At 42.4% G+C, this 19,869-nt stretch overlaps 1 protein-coding gene across 2 annotated transcripts in view; it reads left to right on the top strand.

Annotated features, from left to right (window-relative positions):
• Positions 1–11,775: 11,775 nt before the first annotated feature.
• DLD (dihydrolipoamide dehydrogenase) overlaps positions 11,776–19,869 on the top strand; it is a 39,632-nt gene continuing 31,538 nt past the window's right edge. For both annotated transcript variants that reach the window (XM_032402392.1, XM_032402393.1), the window contains exons 1-2: positions 11,776–11,912; positions 13,836–13,914. In XM_032402392.1, the coding sequence (XP_032258283.1) occupies positions 11,874–11,912; positions 13,836–13,914 (118 nt within the window). In that variant the 5' untranslated portion in view covers positions 11,776–11,873. The remainder of the gene's footprint in view (positions 11,913–13,835; positions 13,915–19,869) is intronic.

Genomic DNA, 19,869 nt, shown 5'->3' on the forward strand with positions numbered 1-19,869 from the left:
CTCACAAATGTCAGCCTCCACAAAACACTAGAGCACATATCAGCCAAGTGCTTTGCCATTTGATAACAAAGACTGCCTTTGCTCCAGGTTCCAATAACATGTTCTTCATTTCTGTCTGAGACCTCTCCAGAAATGTTCTTAATGCCCACATGTTCTAGCACGTGCCTTAAAACTCTTCCAGCCTCTACCCATTGCCCAATTCCAAAACTGCTTCCATATTTGTTACAATAGCACCCCACTCTTGGTACCAAAATCTGTATTAGCTTGGGCTGCCATAACGGAATACCATAGACTGGGTGGCTTAAACAACGGAAATTTATTTTCTCATAATTCTAATGGCTAGAAGTCCAAGATCAAGTTTCCAGTGTGGTTGGGTCCTGCTGAGAACTCTCTGCCTGACTTGTAGATGGCCAATTTCTCTCTAGAGTGAGCTCTCTGGTGTTTCTTCTTATACGGGCACTAATCCCATCAGGAAGGTTCTGTCCTCATGACCTCATCCATAGTGCCTCTCTAGAGTGGTGATCAAGGAAGGCTTCTCTAAAAGATAGCGTTTGGACTGAGACCTAAAGGATGAGAAGGAACCAGGATTTTCTTCTGATTAGTTTGCTGTTGTAGCCCCACTCCCCAGAACAGTGCCTGGCAGAAGGTTTAAATGTTATTATGAATGAATGTGAGAATGAATCAATGACTGAAGCAAGCAACCTAAGTAGACCTGGGAAAAGAGTCTTCCAGACAGAAGGAACAACAATGCAAAGATCCCACAGTGAAAAAGGTCTTAGCATGCTGTGGATCAGAAAGAAAGCCATTGTGTCTGGAAAACATGGAACTGGGGAATAGTGGAACGAGATGAGCATGGAGAGGTAAGCAGTATTATTAGATGTTGCTTGGTGATCTGTACTTAAATATACTGTGCCATTAAGGGATGAAATCTAGAACAAGACTATCTGGATTCAAATCCCTGATCCATCACTCACTACCCATGGGACCTCAGGTAAGTGAGTCCACCTCTCTGAGCCTCAGTCTCTGGTGTATAAAATGGGAAAATAACAATACAGATAATGATAATGAATATAAATAACAATAAATAATAACACAAAACAATCAGCTTGTTCTGTCCTTTGTGAATTACCTTTTTTGTTACTGTTGTTGTTCACCAATTTTTCCATTGGAATGTTCTGTTTTTTAATTGTTTTCTGACTTCCCTTTGAATGTTATAAATATTAAAACTTTGTCATGGGCATTGCAAATATTTTTCCTAGCTTTTAATTTGCCTTTCAATGGTGTTTATGGCACTTATCCTGTTTAGAAATTTCAAAGGTTCACGTATTCAATCTATTCTTGTACTACTTTAGTTTCTTAATCATACAAAGCATAAGAATACTTTCACATATTACACTATATTTCTTCTAATATTTTTTACATTTTTATATCTAAATCTTTGTTCTAAGGGATTTTTTTTTAAAAGGGTAATATAAGGGGGCGCCTGGGTGGCTCAGTTGGTTAAGTGCCTGACTCTTGATTTCGCCTCAGGTCATGATCTCAGGGTTAAGAGATCAAGCCCTGAGATGGACTCCAGGGATCCGGCTCCATGCACTGGGCGTGGAGACTGCTTAAGATTCTCTCTCTCCCTATGCCCCTCCCTGCTTGCACTGTCTCTCTCTCTGTCTCTCAAAAAAAAAAAAAAAAAGAGTGATATAGGGATATTATCACTGTTAGCATTTTGGTAAATATCTTTTAATACATAAATACATATTTATAGATATATGCATATGATTTTATATAAGTGTGATCAGAGACAAACTAAACAGCACCTCTTGGCATCGACTACCACTCCTTTACTAGCTGCCCTCTAAATAAGGAAAGGGCTGGAGAAGCGAATTCATGGAGGAGTAGGAGTCAAGAGGTCTTAGCCTTTTGGTGGTGAGTTTATCCTTCTATCTATTGGGAAGATTCTTCCCCACCTCACCCTAAGCAATGTGTTGTGGGTCTCTTAGAGAATCACTCGCAGAGACTGGAGGTCCCACGAGAAGGAGAGACCCACCTCTTGATCCCTGGCTGGATACTAGCTGGGCAGCCAGTCACACATGCGGTCCACTCTGGTGCTGCTATGGGTGGACAGTCAGCTGAGCATTCTACGGAGAGCTTGATGAGTGTCCCCTGAGGGCAAGGGATTTTCTGTGTCACGGAGACTGGTGTCTAATTCTTGTCTGCAGATCTCCAAAGGCAGAGGACTCTTTGGAGTAGTCCTTTGGGCAGGGCCAGAAGGGACTGTGGTATAGTATGACTGGGGAAAAAAAGGTTGGGTGCCAGTCTCATCCCCATTTTCTGTGGTTCTTGGAGAGCACTCAGACCAATGAGCAGGTCTAGCCATCACCACAAACCACCAACTGTTCCACGTCAGGAAACTGAAGGTCATTGTTATCTTCCTCTCTTTTTTACCCCTTACCTCTAGTCAACCACTAGCCCTTAGGTTGTGTATTCTTACAATTTCCTCAATCTCTTTTTTTCCTCTCCACCTCAGGCATGCACCAGTTGTTGCTTGGGTTACTTTAAGAAGTCTTCTAGGGTGAGGAAAGCCAAGATTTTTAAGGCGAGAGAGGAATGGGAGAAATCTCCTTGTTCTTGTTGACCCAAAAGCCAGGGAAACAAAGAAAAGTGAGCATATTCCAGTTCTCAAACCAAAACAAATAAAATAGACCCCAAGCAAACAGAAAATTTACTCTCCTTCACCCATTGCTCTTTTGAGTAGACCCTGACCTTTCTTTCTTTTTACCACAAAACATCATGTTTACATTTTTTGCCTACATTTCCTTACCACTCAGTTTTCAATTTTTGAATTATCGTTTCCACCTCTCTTTGGCTGAAATTTGCTGTTAAAGATTATCAATGTCAAATACAAAGGTGTAACAATTAGGAATCTTTTCTGTTGCAAGTGATAGAACTTCCAACCTAAACTGGCATAAGCAAAAAAGGGAATGTATTAACTCTTATAACTGAGAAGTCCCTTGAACAAAGTACAGGCATGGCTTCAACCAAGACTCAAAAAAAACAAACAACCCCAGCAAGATGTCATTTTTCTCCTTTTATTGGCTATAAGTCCCTGGTGTTGGCTTCATCTTAGGGCCATGCATGGGAGCAAGACAGTTGCAATGTCTCCAGTTCTTGTATCTACCTGATTGGACATTTAGAAGGGACAAGAGTGTGTTTCACTTTCTAATTGTGTCCTAGGTCTCTGAACCAATCACTGTGGTTCCAATCAGTGGGACATATTCCCATGGAATTGGCCAGGTTTGAGTCACACGCTGCACTTCTAGCCTTTGGGGCAGAGATGTCCAAAAAATATATAATAGGAGTCACAAATGTAAAACACAAATGTAAGCCACATATGTAATCTTAAATGTTAGTAGCTACACTTTTTTTTTTTTTTTTTAAGATTTTATTTATTTATTTGACAGAGAGAGACATAGCGAGAGAGGGAACGGGGGAGTGGGAGAGGGAGAAGCAGACTCCCCACTGAGCAGGGAGCCCAGCACGGGGCTTGATCCCAGGACCCTGGGATCATGACCTGAGCCGAAGGCAGACACTTAACGACTGAGCCACCCAGGCGCCCCAGTAGCTACACTTTTAAAAGTCAAAAGAAACAGAAGAAATGAAACTTAATTTATTTTATTTAACCTAGTATATCCAAACTATTATCATTTAATCAATATAAAATATTACTAACGAAATGTTTTACATACTTTTCTTACACTGTGTCTTTAAAATTAGCATTTTAGCAAGACTTCCAAGTGATGATAGTGTGTGTGTGTGTGTGTGTGTGTGTGTGTGTGTGTGTGTGTATGGGGAGGGATAGCTCTGAAACGAATTTTGAGAAACACTGTCCTATAGGCTCTTGTCTTTCTTCTATGTCCTCCAAATCACATTTATAGTGGTGGGAGTACTGGGTGATGTCCTGAAATATATTTTAGCAATTGAAAATTGAAGGCAATGTTACTTGTTAGATCAAGGTTAGACTTGATGCTTTAACACTAGTGTGTGTTGCTGCCACCTGTTGGTCATAACACATATTGCAGCCACATTAACAACAGGACAGGTTTTGGTGGTTTGTGAGCCCTTGACATTTCAGGCAACACACCTCCTCAGCTGTATCTTGAGATGGCTTTCCTTTAGAATTCCCATTCATGCCAGAGTATGGAAAGTCTTAATAGTTTGTATTATGGATTCTCAGACTTACATTTACCAGGTTGATTTTTTTTTCTGTCTACTGTGGCACACAGATTTCTCCCTTATTAAAGCCCTTGTTATCCATATAAAAAGTCCTTATTTTTTGGAGACACATATTGAAATAGTTACAGAATGAAATGACATGACTACTGGGTTTTGCTTTAAAATGAAACAGGCGAGGGGCGCCTGGGTGGCTCAGTTGGTTAAGCGTCGGACTCTTGATTTTGGCTCTGGTCATGCTCTTGGCGTCATGAGATTGAGCCCCGTGTCCGGCTCCGTGCTGAGCATGGAGTCTGCTTGAGATTCTCTCTCTCCCTCCCCCTCTGTCTCTCCTCCTGATCGTGCACACACACATTCTCTCTCTCAAATAAATAAATAAAATGAAACAGAAGGGAAGTGGGTGGTGATATATGTGAAAAAATATTGATGATGAGCTGATAATTGTTGAAGCTGGTGATGGATATATAGAATTCATTATAGAATTCTGTCTATTTGTGTGTGTTTGAAATTGTTCATGGAAATTAAATAAAAAAGAATAACAAGATTTTCTGTTTCTCACAGCATTGTATACAGAGTCGGACATCCTGTGGCTACCACCTGATTTGTCGATTAATTGCTACCATGGGATAGAATTTTGGCGTTTTTAGGAGAAATTTACTGTCTTTTTAAAAGATGAACTTAAAAGAATTGGCTGTACATGTTTCCAGAAAAATGTTAGAGGGGAGTATGTTTTGGCTTACCAAGTAAGACTCATTTTATCAGAAAAATAATGATAAAGTATAACACCATCAGCACAGGGAAATTTTGCAATTCTTTAAGAGAGGAAGAAAGAATGAATGGCAGAGATGACTCTTTGAGCATCTTCTTGGGTCTAGTATATAAATGAAGAAAATACCTATTTGGCCTGTGGACAGTAATCAAAAAAATGCCTAATTTGTGCAGATGATGATTATGTTCTTTAGTACAGTTTATCAGAAAACCTGCTTAATCACAGGGATAGCTATATTTCCACAGTAGTTACATCTCCCATGGGCACTGTTCATCTAATCCCATTACATCAAGTTCATTCAGTGACCCGCCCCTCTGTCCCTCCTCACACCCCGTCATGTCAAGAACAAGGTCCAGTTCCTCCCTGCTTAATACATTTTCTATCATGCCACCACAATTTTCTCCTATGTTATTTTTAGCTCTGTTAATCCTTGGATATAGCAAAACCTCACCTCAACATGTATTTATTCCCGTATCCTAAGTGTTTGGTCATTTGGATTATTTTTCTTTCAATTTCTTAATGGCTAGGATGAACTCCTTAACTGGAAACATACAATGAAATATGTTGAATGAGATAAAGCAAAGGGTATTTCCAACTCATCTCCCTTCAAGTACCATTTCCACTTGAAGGGGTTTAAATTCTATGAGAACAAAGTCTGTGAAGAGGAAATCCTACATAAGCTGGCAGAAAGTGGCCTTGAGAGACACACTCCAGGTCCCCAATTGCTCTTATATTAGTCTCAGTGAGAGAGAAACAGGGAAAGAGACAGAGAGAGCCACAGAGAGAGGGAGAGCGGGAGAGGGAGAGAGGGAGAGAGGATGATGTCTAGGCAGCTACAGAGTGGAGAAACATCAGGAATTTTCAATTGGTTGAACAGATCAACAATACAATTGTGTGGCTCAAATCCACAGCAAGGGTTAGAAGTAGAGAATCACTTAATGAAAAGAGTAATGGGCTTGGAATCAGGAATGCTGGATATGAGTCCTGCTTTAATCACTTTGTAGATCTCTGGGCTTAGACGAGTAATTTCATCACTCTGAAGCAGGGATTATTTCTTCTTCTTCTCCTTCTCCTTTTCTCCTTCTCCTTCTCCTTTTCTCCTTCTCCTTCTTCTTCTTCTCCTTCTCCTCCTTCTCCTTCTTTCTTCTTCTTCTTTCTCCTTCTCCTCCTTCTCCCCCTCCCCATCCCCCTCCCCCTCCTCCTCCTCCCCCTCCTTCTCCTTCTTCTTATTCTGAAATGATGACGCTAATGTTACCAATGTCAGGGTCGCTATGTGGACCAGAGCCAGAGTGTGTGTGACAGAATCTCATAAACCATAAAATGCCAGTCACGTAGCCACTCTTAGAGATCTTTAAAGATTCACGCTTTGTGACCACCTTAATCCCTCTCGTGGAAAATGGACCTGCAGAAACTCAAGTCAAGTTTTGAACATGAATTCAATGAACCTGCTTGATACGTACCCAGCATGTGATAGTAGTTTGATAATTTCCCATTCTAAGGACCTACTATGTGCCAGGTGCATTATTGAAGTTTTAAAAAATCCCTTTAACCATCTTCAATGTAAACATTATTCTATTTCACAGATGAGGAAACAATTTAGAGAGATTAGCAAATTTGTCCGAGGGCACGAGCAAAATGAATTATAGAAGGATTCACAACCTGAAAGCTTATGCCCTTTCCCTCCACCACACCGTAGATTACTATGCTTTTTTGCTCCTTATTCCTCCATGCCTAAGAAATCATATTCTACTTGGTTTTCCTCTCCTTTCAGTCAAAATCCTACCTACCTTCAAAGACCAGTTGAAGCAATTAGATCTTGCATGAAGACTTCCCTAGGGGCCTAACCCGTTGTGATCATTCCACCTCCAAATTCCTGTAGCTCTTATCTTTTCTGCTTACTTTCATGCATTCAGTAATGCTTTTGGAGTGCCTGTGTTATGTGCAAGTCAATGTACTAGGCTTTGGGACCTATCAGCGAACAAAACAGACAGGAATCTTAGCCCTCAGGGAGCAAAACAAAATAAACAGAAAATAATTCCACAGTGGGCTAGAAGATGGTCAGTGCCATGGAACAAAATGAAGTTGGGAGGAGGAGAAGGAGGGTGAAAGGCAGAGCTGGTGTTTATTAGGGTGTCAGGACAGACTTTGCCAAGTAAGTGTAAGTTTTGAGTAAAGACATTGCCTGATCTCCTCAACTAGATTGTGAGCTTTCTGAGATCAGGGAGATTTGTGATAACGTGTCTGCCTTTCTTTCAGTGTCCTGCACAAAATTCTGTACCTTGTTAGGTGCACAATAAACAACGCGTGGCGCTCGTTGATTTATTGATTCCGCACACCAGTGGCCTAATACCTTCGTATGTAGGATCATTTTGAAGCATTAACGGTCAATCCCTCCCTTTCTACCCCGCCATATACATTTCCTTTGTGGAGTTTCCTGCTTTGTCAGAAGTGAGGCGGGACTTAAGGACATAATGGGAGAACACTGCCCCCTTCTGGGCAGGTGGTACCAGCCGCTTTTGACTCTTAAATGATTTTCCCTTTACCTACCCACTGTTAACTACACTGTTTGACTATTTCCTACTCAATCACCCAGGAGTGCTTAGGTTAGCAGTTTGATACAATTTTGTTGTTGCTGTTTAAGCATCATCTAAATAAATAAAATTACCCAGGAAAAAAAGGAGATGATTAAGAAATACGGGACAGTTATTTCCTCAAAAAAACCACAAAATCTCCAAAAGAGAGGGCTGTATGGCAGTAACTCTGAGACCACTTGCGCTGGTTAGTTTCACAATAGATGGGGAAAGAAAAAAGAAAGCGCCAAGGAACTCTGTTCCCTACCAATTAGTACGGTCTCCGGAATGAATGGATGTAGCGTAAATGTGGGGTGAGCAAGGGCACACTGGGGTTTGTCACTTAGTGACTGCAGGACCTTAGCTTCATTATATAAACGCTCTGAGCTTCTGTTACCTTCCCTAAAAACTAAGGTTAATAATACCAGTCTTGCAGTGTTATGAGATTTTTAAAAAAAATAGTTCATTTAAAGTGTCTGGCACACAGTAGTTTTTCAATACATGGTAGTGTCCCAGTCATGATTCTGGGTTCCAAGTAATCTCAGAAATAATCTCGGGTTCATTTTTGCAAAAAGGAATTTATTGGCAGGCTGAGAGCCCCAGAACCAATGTAGAGTTTTGAGAAGGAAGCAGGGAGCTAGACAGCTCCAGATGAGATTTGCCACAGGAAGGGTCTGAATAGGAGCCTGTCATTGCCGCCGGCTCCACCCACTCGGAAGTCGCTGCCGCCCCCAGCAGAGTGAATCCCAGATTGTCAGTGTCTTTGAGCCACGCCTTTTGATTCAAGTCCTGGTGGGAGCGTCGGACTGGTTTAGGTTCTCTGCCTGTTCTACCTGCCCGGGGGGCCCGGGAGAGCCAGGGGCGGCCACTTGGGCTTCCTAGTGGAGTCTGGTCTCACACGGCGGCGATCCCTCAAACATAAAAAGGGGATTCCAATAAACAACAGCCCCGAAGGAAGAAACCTCTACTACCGAGAGCCACTGTGACTTTTACGCGGTTCTCTACAAGCCAACCCTTAGCAACTCCGTGGAACAGCTTTACAGCTGGAAAGGATCTTGTAGCCCCCATTTTAAAGTTTGGGAAACCAAGGTCCCAAGAGATGACCTATGCTGAATTATGCAGAAAGTGAAGAGTAATTATGCAGTTACGTCTAGAACTTAGGTCCCCTAATTGTCAGTCCAGTTCCCCTCACGACATTCTTTCCCATCTGTCAAATGAGCATGATGGTAAGGCTTACTTCCAGGAACACTTCTCATTGTTTGGATCTTAGCTCAAGCATCAATCAGTTTATTAGGGGAGACTTCTGTCTCCAACTTGTCCAACTAGTTCAAATCCCCTCTGAGATCACCATAGCACTTCTCTGTTTTATAATGAAGGTGTCTAGTGGATGCTATATCCCCATTAGGATGTAAACTATCCCCACTAGGATGTAAACTAGGAGGGCAAGGACTGGTTCTGGGTTTTGTTCCGGGCTGCTTCCCCAGCTTTTAGCACAGCACCCAGCATGCAGCGGACCCTCAGTGATTATTGGATCAGTGAAGAAGTGAATGGATAAAGAGCCTGTGGACCATAAGGACAATTCAGATTATTATTAGAGTTGTTACTTCATATTGCAGGGGTTACTGCTCATACTACGAATGTCAGGTGGAAGTCTTTGACTTCTCATCCATTTGGGCTCCTCTTCTCTTTCTGCCTATGCCCTTCACCTCATATTCACTTGTCATCCACTCTGCTCTATCCCTCCCCAACCTCTCCATGCCAGGTCTGCCCAGTAGTGGAAGGTTCCAGAATAATGCCTCCACCCACTTGAGGATCTCATTTCTTTTGCCAACCATTCAGAAGATCCACTGATAAGCCACTTCACAGGGCTGGGGTGAGAATTAAGTGGAGAAATGATGGAAAGCCTCCAGCACAGGGTCTTAGAACATCTGCTCAACAGATATTGATTCCCTTACTCTCTTTTTCCTAAGGGGAGAACTGTAGCCAGCAACTGATAGCTTACTCTAATAGAGAATGTTTGGAAAAGGAACAAGAGGAGTGCATCCCTTAATGGGAAGCTTTCAGGCCAGGAATTAGGGTAGTGGTTGGGTGGTGTAGAAATATTTTAAGGGAAGGGCCAGCTAAGGATCCCTTAAATCCCACTGTGAATTCATCACCAGTTCTGCCTTTGTCTGAGGCAATTTGGAGGAGAGTGGCAGTATGTGGGGCAATAGTAATTGGGACTTGCTTCATGCTGGGCGCTGCGTTAAATGTACAGTCTCTATGACAGCTCCTTCTCACTATCCGTCAGAAGCTCCCTTTAGAGTGCTGTCCTTTGAGAATGCATCTATTCCTAAAAGTGTCAATCACTATCCATATGCCAGCAAACTTTCAAAACCATGCCTAGAGTTTCTAAGTTCTAGACTTGTGTTTTCAGTAACTATTGAAGACCTCAAGTGGGTTGTCTAGCTGGCATCTCAAATTCATTATCTTCTCCCCAAAGCCATTCCTTTTTCCATGTTGCCTATTTCTGTATCGGTTTCACTACCCACCCAGGCATCGAAGCTAGAAATTTTGGAGCCATCCTCAAAGTTTCTCTCACTCTCCTTCTTATATTCAGAGTTGATAGAACTTGGTGATTATAGCCAACCTTATTGGTGACTCACCTGTACCTTTTTAGCCTCACTTTTCCTCTACATGCTCTCCCACAAGCCTTCTTATTGCAAGCACCAGAGATTCTGCCTGAGAGACTTCTCTGGCTGCTGGTGCTCACTCAGACCACATATGGGGCAAGCCAGAGTGCCAGGGAGTTAAAGTCCCTGGGAGGAGTCCTCAGTTAATGACTGATGGAAGTTGATGGATGTATTTTGAGTAGGACAACTCTGAAGCATGTTTTATGCTATCTCCCAGAGGTCTCGAGTCTGAGCACCAATTGTGCACAGTGGTAATCTACTCATTAACGTATCTGAAATAGTTACCGTCCCTTTTTCATCCCCTATCGATGTTTGCTTGGATCATCTCTCAAACAAACTCACTGCACTCAAATGCTTATCTCTGGGCCTCCTTATAGGGGTAGTCAACTAAAACAGTGATCCATTAGATAATGGACTAAAGTCAGGAGAATGGCTACACAATTTTTACTAGGGATGATTGGCTGTTTGGAGGTATCATTAATCATAGATATAAGGGAGAAAATATGTATCTTTAAATAAGATATAATAACTGAGGTGCTGGCAGGATCACCCGGTTGGACGTGTTCAGTAGACAATTGGAAATATGAAATTAGAGATTGGGAGAAAAGTACAGACTGGAGATAAGGATCTTGGAGTTATCAGTGTATGTAGGCAGGTGCTAAAGCCATGAAAATGATTAAGATGGCCAAAATGCTATGTATAGAAGGATGGACAGGGAGACTCTATAACAAACACTAAACATCATTCCTACCTTCTCCCCTAAGACTGAGCATACCTAGGTAAGGAGTCATTTCTAACTAGTGTCTAAATCCACACTGCCCAGCACGGTGCCTGGGCAGTAAACGTCAAGAAATGCACAATTAAGTTTTATTCACACTATACAGTTATCACAAAACAAGAATCAGACCTTAAACCTCTATGCTCAATCTTGAAGACAATGTTTTTCTTGGTCCCTCATGAAAACCTAAAATCTCATCCACTACCCCACCGATTCTAATTTGCTCAAAGAGAAGATAGGGGAAGATAGTGTGTTTTCTGTTTTGCCATTTAGCTTACTTAGAGTAGGATGTTGGTGATGCAAAGTCTGTAGCCCCATCCCTTATATAGTATTTGCTTTGAGAGGAGAGGTTATAAAGCAGTCATCTTTCCTCTGCGCGACCTCGGGGGTATTAACCTCTCAGGGCCTCATCCAATTAACTGGTAATGCTCGTAATCCTTCATGTGGTTGCTGTGGAGACGATGCCTGGAAAGTGCTGAGATTCCTCAGCTTAGTACAATCAAGAACCTGTCAAGCCTGACTTTCTGCAGCGTGTACGAAGCAAACGATAGTCTTGTGTATTTATTTCGTCCCCCAAGTATAAGATGACACTACAACTCCGCACAATTTCATACCACCGGTAAAATGGTATCGCAATCCCTCGCTGCCAGAAAGCACTACGCTTCTTACGACAGCGCACGACTCCGCGTCTGACAGACACGCCTAGTCCCGTGGGCCCTGACATTGCGGGCCAATCGCGCTGCTCCCGACTCATGACGTAAGCTGTGCCTGTGCATGCGCAGGGCGGGGAGACCTTGGCGAGGCGGCGGAGGAGCTTAGCGGACGGGAAAGCATTGGCCGAACGAAAGTTGAGCGGCAAGATGCAGAGCTGGAGTCGTGTGTACTGCTCTTTGGCCAAGGTGAGGGCCGACGGGGTGGGGTCGTGCCGAGCCAGAGGCGCAGAAGGGCCCGTTGACGGGGTCCGGGACGCGGCCTAACTGGTCGGGGCGAGAGAGGCCGGCAGTCTGGCGGGGACCACCCGGGCCCCGCCCCTGAGCGGCTCTGGCCGGGTCGCGGTCGGAGCCGGGACCGGGTCGGTGGAGAGGCCCCGCCTGTTGTGCGACGGCCAGCAGTCCGCTCGCAAGTCTGGGCTCTGGGGCATGCGGGTCACGACACACAGGCCTCTCCACCTTGGCAGAGAAAGTACAAATCGCACTCTACCCGTCTGGTCTTTTCATATCCTCTACCTTTTACTGATCCTAATCCCAGCCCCTGAGTGGCAATGGGCAGGTAACCTTGGGGCCACTCCTTGAAACACCCAGACGCAGTCAGCCCCGACAGGTAGCCCTAGGAATTCCTCAAAGGCCTCTTCATTGTTTGCCGCTTTAAGCTAGTGTTCACTGCCTTCTCCTAGAGGCTTGTATTTTTTTTTTTTTTAAGATTTTATTTGTTTGAGAGAGAGAATGAGAGAGAGCACGAGAGGGAAGAGGGTCAGAGGGAGAAGCAGACCCCCCGCGGAGCAGGGAGCCCGATGCGGGACTCGATCCCGGGACTCCAGGATCATGACCTGAGCCGAAGGCAGTCGCTTAACCAACTGAGCCACCCAGGCGCCCTGAGGCTTGTATTTTTAATTGCAGCTGCTTATCGTTAGGACAGCTAGCTTTCCCTTTTCATCCACGTGCCGAATACAGCCAGATTGTATATATGTGGGATCGTGGCTGGGTACTAGGTTGACGGATGCCTTAAAAATAGTATAGTAATCAGATCCTTTGTTTCTAAGACGAGTAATCTGTGCTCCTGAGAGTTAATGTAATATGCTAGGAGTCATATTAGTCCCAGGCAGAACTGGGACTAGAAGTTAGGACTGACGTTTGGTCCGCTCCTCTGGTCTGCTGTGCTGATCTCAGGTGTCTTGAATTGCCTTGGAGTAGAGAACATTGCTACATGAATGTGGGTTTCATCACTGCCTCCCATTTGCCTGCCGTGAGAAGAGCTATTTGCATTGTTTCTTTGTGCTTCATTGTTTTTAGGAAAGAGTAGACATTCATAGAGATTGTTGTGGGGATTATGGTGCACTTTGTGAAATTGTAGTAGCTCTTGAATGTCAGTAATAGCGCATTTTCCTATGTTGTCTAATTTTCTGTTTCTAATTAACCGTTCAGGAGCATCTTCACAGATTGTATATGGCAGTTTGAGTTAGGAAACAATAATTACAAGTAGAGGATTGTAATAATAAAGATTACTGACTACTTAAGTTAGAACTTTAAGAGCTCTTTTTAAAAAAAGATATTTATTTATTTGAGAGACAGAGTGAGCGAGAGAGAGCATGAGCCGGGGGGGAGAGGGAGAGGCAGACTTGCTGCTAAGCAGGGAGCCTGACATGGGACCCGATCCAAGGACCCTGGGATCGAGATCTGAGCTGAAGGCAGACACTTAACCGAGTGAGCCACCCAGGTGCCCCTAGAACTTTAAGAGCCTTAATTGTGACATTAAATTGATCACTGGCACCAGAAATTAGCCATGCTTTCTGAAAATTTAGTAACACTTAAAACCACTGAATAACACTTTTTTTTTTAATTGGACTTTAGCCCATATTTATATGAAATGGTTTATTGACTATTCATAATGAAAAGATAGTATGGTGAGCTGAAGTTGTAAAGTTTAAGTAATTCTTGTTACGAAAGAGGAGAAATTGATACGTAACCTCTGTTTGGCAATGGAAGATATGTAAATAATAAGTGCTTGACACATTTGCTCCAAGTCATTACGTTTTCATTGACCTTCAGTAGTTCTATTTTGAATTCATATTTTACATAAAACAACATTTTCTTTCTTTTTTCCAGAGAGGCCATTTCAGTCGAATAGCTCATGGCTTACAGGGAGTTTCTGCAGCGCCTCTGAGAACTTACGCAGATCAGCCAAGTAAGTACTTAGTAAAACAGTTTTTCCTCAGATTAGCTCATAGTTCCTTTGTGTTTAAATGCAAAAGCAGGGGCGCCTGGGTGGCTCAGTTGGTTAAGCGACTGCCTTCGGCTCAGGTCATGATCCTGGAGTCCTGGGATCGGTCCCGCATCGGGCTCCCTGCGGGGAGTCTGCTTCTCCCTCTGACCCTACCCCCTCTCATGCTCTGTCTCTATCTCATTCTCTCTCAAATAAATAAATAAAATCTTTAAAAAAAAAATAAATGCAAAAGCAAGTGAATGTTAGACTAATTATAAACTAATCTATCATAGAATTCATTTGTTCATGTATTTATTCACTTAAGTGTTTATTGAGCACCTAGTGTGTCTAGGTGGTGAACTAGGCAAAGCCCTGCTCTTTTGAAATTGATGGTCTGCTGGTAAAAAACAAACAATACTCAAGTAACAGATAAATATTTTGGCTAGTGATTGAAAATTAAAGGTAATTGGGAGTAAAAAAGCCTATTTTAGTTAGGGTGTCACGGCTTTTCTAAGGAGATGACGTCTGAGTGAAGAGAGGGAATGTGGTTATTTCAGGCAGAGGGAAACAGCAGTGAGAAGAGTCTGAGGTAAGAATTAGATTGTGAGGTTTAAGGCATCGCAGGAATGCTGGTGTAGCTGGAGCAGAGACCCATAGGATGTGACATCAGAGAGGTAAGCAGGGATCAGATCATGGAGGGCCTGGAAAGTCAAGTGAAGGAGTTTGGATTTTACTCCAAGAGTGTTGGAAAACCGCTGAAGGGTTTTGAGCAGGGGAGTGATTTTTAATGTTTACATTTAAAAAGTTAATTCTGTCCATTGGGTGAGATTAAGTGAGTTGGTGGTTTGACACTGTGTAGAATGGTGAGATGACTTTTTTGACATCCCGATTGAAAATTCTGATGGGCTTGTCAAAGACATATTTTAAAGACTGGAAGGATATACTCTGAAAGGAAGCTATGGAATTTGGGTATTTTCTTCTTGTTCTTTTTTTTTTGGAAAATATTTTTGAAGTTTCTATAAAGGATAATATTTTGTTTTTTAAAACAGGAAGTTAATGGGCTTGTAGTAAGGTATTTTGGCCTCCAGTACCAAGGGTATTAATTATTTGAAATAATCTGTTTTGACATTTACTGGAATCACCCATATGATATAAGTAAAGTTGCATTAAAACTTCTTTGTAGAAACCATTCGCTGGGGGGGAACTGTGACCTCTCGTGTCCCTGCATTCTCTGAAATAATTTTATCCTGTACCTTAATTGCTGCCAAACCTTAATCCCTGCATTCTCTGAAATAATTTTATCCTGTACCTTAATTGCTGCCATCTGAGATACTTTATTTCTGGAAGAAAGAGTAGTGGGAGGATTCCGTCACCAATGACCAACAGTGAATGATTTACCTAGCTTTGAAAAGGGCAAGAAATCCTTTAAAAAATACTAATTTGATGGTGGGGGAAAAAGTTGTACCCATTATAACCTTTTTAAAAAAATGTTTCATATTTGTTTACAAAGGAATATATTTTTTAAAGATTTTATTTATTTGAGAGAGAGGGAGAGGGAGAGAGAATCTGAAGTAGGCTCTGCACTGAGCACAGAGCCCGACATGGGGCTCAATCCCACGACTACAAGATTGTGACCTGAGTTGAAACCAACAGTCTCGAGGCCTAACTGACTGAACCATCCAGGCCACCCCCCATTATACCCTTTGTTCCTTTTTTTTTCTTCCAGTTTTATTGGGATATACTTGGCATATATCAGTTGTCTTTGTTAAATGGGAATAGTACTTGTTCTTAACTCAAGCAACAGGAGAAATGTTAGATTTTCGTTTCCAGAGCAGGCAATTAAAGACGTTCTGGCTAATTCTTCACCTCTGGAATTGATCAACAAAGATTTATTCAGTGCCTTCTATTTGCCAGGTAGTCTTTGAGCAGGATCTTAGATTTTAGTGGAATGAGGGTAACTGAGTGCTCGTGAATCAAATTGTTCAGTGATTCCTTGACATTGAATAAATTATAAATCCCTTAGCACCCACATTAATACAGTGTGTAAAGTCTTTGGTTGGGTGAAGTAACAAGCATTGTATGTTCATATTTATATTTATTTGAGCTGTTTACTTATTATTTTTTTAAAGATTTTATTTATTTTGGAGAGTCGAGAGAGAACATGTGTACATGTGCGCAAGTGGGGGGCGAGAGAGGGACAAGCAGACTCTGTGCTCAGTGTGGAGCCGGATAAGGGGCTTGAACTCACAACCCTGAGATCATGACCTGAGCCGAAACCAAGAGTCGGACACTTAACCTCAGGTGCCCCCGAGGTATTTATTAAATGGCTGTCTTTTCCCCAAGGATTTACAGTTCATTAGGGCAGGGACTGTGATTGTTTAGTGTCTATAGTGGTACAGTAGATACTCAGCGCATATTTATTGAATAAATATGAGAAAAGGGACCATGTCTGGTTTAGTTACTGCTTTATCCCAAGCATTCAGTATGGTGCCTGGTACAAAGTAAGTCCCCAGCAGCAACAACAGTAATAATAACTGATGCCCTGAGAGCTTAGTCTGTCTCAGGCAGTCTTTAATCCTTGTTGCCATCTTACAAGGTGTGTGCTGCTATTTTCCCCATTTTATAAGTGGAGGTGCTGAGTCAAGAGAGGTCCAGCTAGGAAGTGATAGAACTGGGAAAATTCTTCTGACTCGAGAGCCTACACTTTTTTTTTTTTAAGATGTTATTTATTTATTTGATGGAGACAGCAAGAGAGCACAAGCAGGGGGAGCAGCAGAGGGAGAGGGAGAAGCAGGCTCTCCACTTGAGTAGGGAGCCTGATGTGGGACTCGATCCCAGGACCCTGGGATCATGACCTGAGCCCAAGGCAGACGCTTAACTGAGCCACCCAGGCACCCCTAGAACCTACACTCTTAATCTCTGTTCTGTTTGGTCTGCTTACAGTGAGTATTGGTTGATCAGACCAGCTTGAGGAGTTCAAAGCTTACTATATGTAGAACATTCCCTGTTAAAACATCTGGAAGGGGGCACCTGGGTGGCTCAGTCGGTTAAAGCGTCTGCCTTTGGCTCAGGTCATGATCCCGGGGTCCGGGATTCGAGTCCAGCGATGGGCTTCTTGCTCAGCCTGCTTCCCCCCCCCACCATGCTCTGTCTTGTGCACTCTTGCTCACGCTCTCTCTCAAATAAATAAATAAAATCTTAAAAATAAACATCTGGAAGATGTTTGATTATCTGTATGAACGAAGTTCATCAAAATTTGAAGAGTAATGTGTATTATGGATAGGACCTTCCATTTCATGACAGGAATGGACTCCTAGCACTTCATCACTCATATTTGCTGTATTCATTCATTCATTAGTTCAACAAATATGGAATATATACTATGTGCTAGTTATTGGGCTGGTTGCTGGGATATAGCAGTGAACAAGTCAGACAAGATGCAGTTTTTATAGAGTTTATAGTCCATTTGGGGAAGACAAACATCCAATAAATAATTGTGTTAAAGACTCCACAGGCTAAGCATAGGGAGCTATAAAATCTGTACATGGATTGGGAATGGGGCCTGGGAGGAGGTGTTCAGGTAGAAGGAACAGCATGTTGGGAGTATTTTGATGCGAAAAAGAGCATAGTGCCCTTGAGGAGCTTGAAAAGGGCCAGTGTGGCTGAGGTGTGTTGAAGATGGAGTTGACGACCTCTGTAGATAATGAAAGACCCTAACTCTTTATTTTAAGGGCAGTTAGAAGCCATTGTAATGATTTAAGCAGAGGCATGATCATGATTTGTTACATTCTGGTTACAGATTGGAGTTTTTATTGTAATGCTTTTTCTTTCTCTCTCATTAGACTGTAAGAACCAGGGCTGTCATTTATAGATATCCCTAGACCTTAGAGTAGTGTCTAATGTGAAATGCATGCTGTCAGCATTTATTTCTAGGTAGATGGAACAGAATGTACATAGGTAGACCAGCGTACTTCTGTGGGTGTAAGCTAACAGTAATTCACTGTTGCTGAAGCTTAAACTGCATGGTATTGGCGCATAAGCAGAATGTGGTGGGGATGAGGCTAGAGAAGAGATTTGGATGCTATATTTAGGAACTTGGATTTTACCCAACAAGAGACAGGGAAACCTTCCTGAGCACCTGGCACAGTTGCTGGTGCTCAATAAATGTTTTTGAATAAAAAAAAAAAAAAAAGGAAACCAATGAAGGAGGAGAGAGTAATGTCTGAGTCGGATTTTAGTGAGAGATAACACTGGGGTAGCAGTGTGTAGGGTGGAATGAGATTGGAGGCTGCAAGATTGGGAGGTGCATCTGGGGAGGGAAGAATCATTTATTGAGTGTCTCATATGCACCTGCCTCCTCCCAGGGTCTTGACAGATGTTATGTCTGACCTCACAACCCTGGGATGTAGGTATTACTGTCACTGTTATTCCTATGTTACTTCAAAGCCAAAGAGATTAAATAATTTGCCCAAGAATTTAGGAAGAGGTAGAGCACATATTTGAACTCCAGTTTTTCTTTTTTTTAAACTTCAAATCCTTTTTTCTTTTAGTATATTTCTCCTTCTTTATGGATTAGGGAGGTTGTAGGGTTATCATCAGAAAGTAAAGTATTAGAATTCAAGATTTTAGAAGCTGAGTGGTTTTGGGTGATAACAAGTATAGGGTGTGACTATAAAAGGGTCACTGAAATAGACTGGAGATTAAGGCCATTGGTAATTTAAAAAGAGCCCCCTTGCCCCCAACAATAAATAAACCTTACCAAGTAGCTCTTGTAATTATGTAGTGAATTTGGTCATTAATGATTACTACCTTATGATATCTTTTTTTTTAAATTATTTATGTTAATCACCATACATTACATCATTAGTTTTTGGTGTAGTGTTCCATGATTCATTGTGTATAACACCCAGTGCTCCAGTCAGTACGTGCCCTCTTTAATACCCATCACCAGGCCAACCCATCCCCCCACCCCCATCCCCTCTAGAACCCTCAGTTTGTTTCTCAGAGTCCATAGTCTCTCATGGTTCGTCTCCCCCTCTGATTTCCCCCCCTTCATTTCTCCCTTCCTACTATCTTCTTTCTTTTTTTTTTTTTTTTTAACATATAATGTATTTGTTTCAGAGGTACAGGTCTGTGATTCAACAGTCTTACACAATTCACAGCACTCACCATAGCACATACCCTCCCCAATGTCTATCACCCAGCCACCCCACCCCTCCCACCCCCCACCACTCCAGCAACCCTCAGTTTGTTTCCTGAGATTAAGAATTCCTCATATCAGTGAGATCATATGATACATATCTTTCTCTGATTGACTTATTTCGCTCAGCATATAATACCCTCCAGTTCCATCCACGTTGTTGCAAATGGCAAGATTTCATTCCTTTTGATGGCTGCATAATATTCCATTGTATATATATACCACTTTTTCTTTATCCATTCATCTGTCAATGGACATCTTGGCTCTTTCCATAGTTTGGCTATTGTGGACATTGCTGCTATAAACATCGGGGTGCACATGCCTCTTCGGATCCCTACATTTGTATCTTTGGGGTAAATACCCAGTAGTGCAATTGCTGGGTCATAGGGCAGCTCTATTTTCAACTTTTTGAGGAACCTCCATACTGTTTTCCAGAGTGGCTGCACCAGCTTGCATTCCCACCAACAGTGTAGGAGGATTCCCCTTTCTCTGCATCCCCGCCAACATCTGTCGTTTCCTGACTTGTTAATTTTAGCCATTCTGACTGGTGTGAGGTGCTATCTCATTGAGGTTTTGATTTGGATTTCCCTGATGCCGAGCGATGTTGAGCACTTTTTCATGTGTCTGTTGGCCATTTGGATGTCTTCTTTGCAGAAATGTCTGTTCATGTCTTCTGCCCATTTCTTGATTGGATCATTTGTTCTTTGGGTGTTGAGTTTGAGAAGTTCTTTATAGAT

The sequence above is a fragment of the Phoca vitulina genome, unplaced genomic scaffold (assembly GCF_004348235.1).
Source record: "Phoca vitulina isolate PV1807 unplaced genomic scaffold, GSC_HSeal_1.0 scaffold4, whole genome shotgun sequence".
Classification (NCBI taxonomy): Eukaryota; Metazoa; Chordata; class Mammalia; order Carnivora; family Phocidae; genus Phoca; species Phoca vitulina.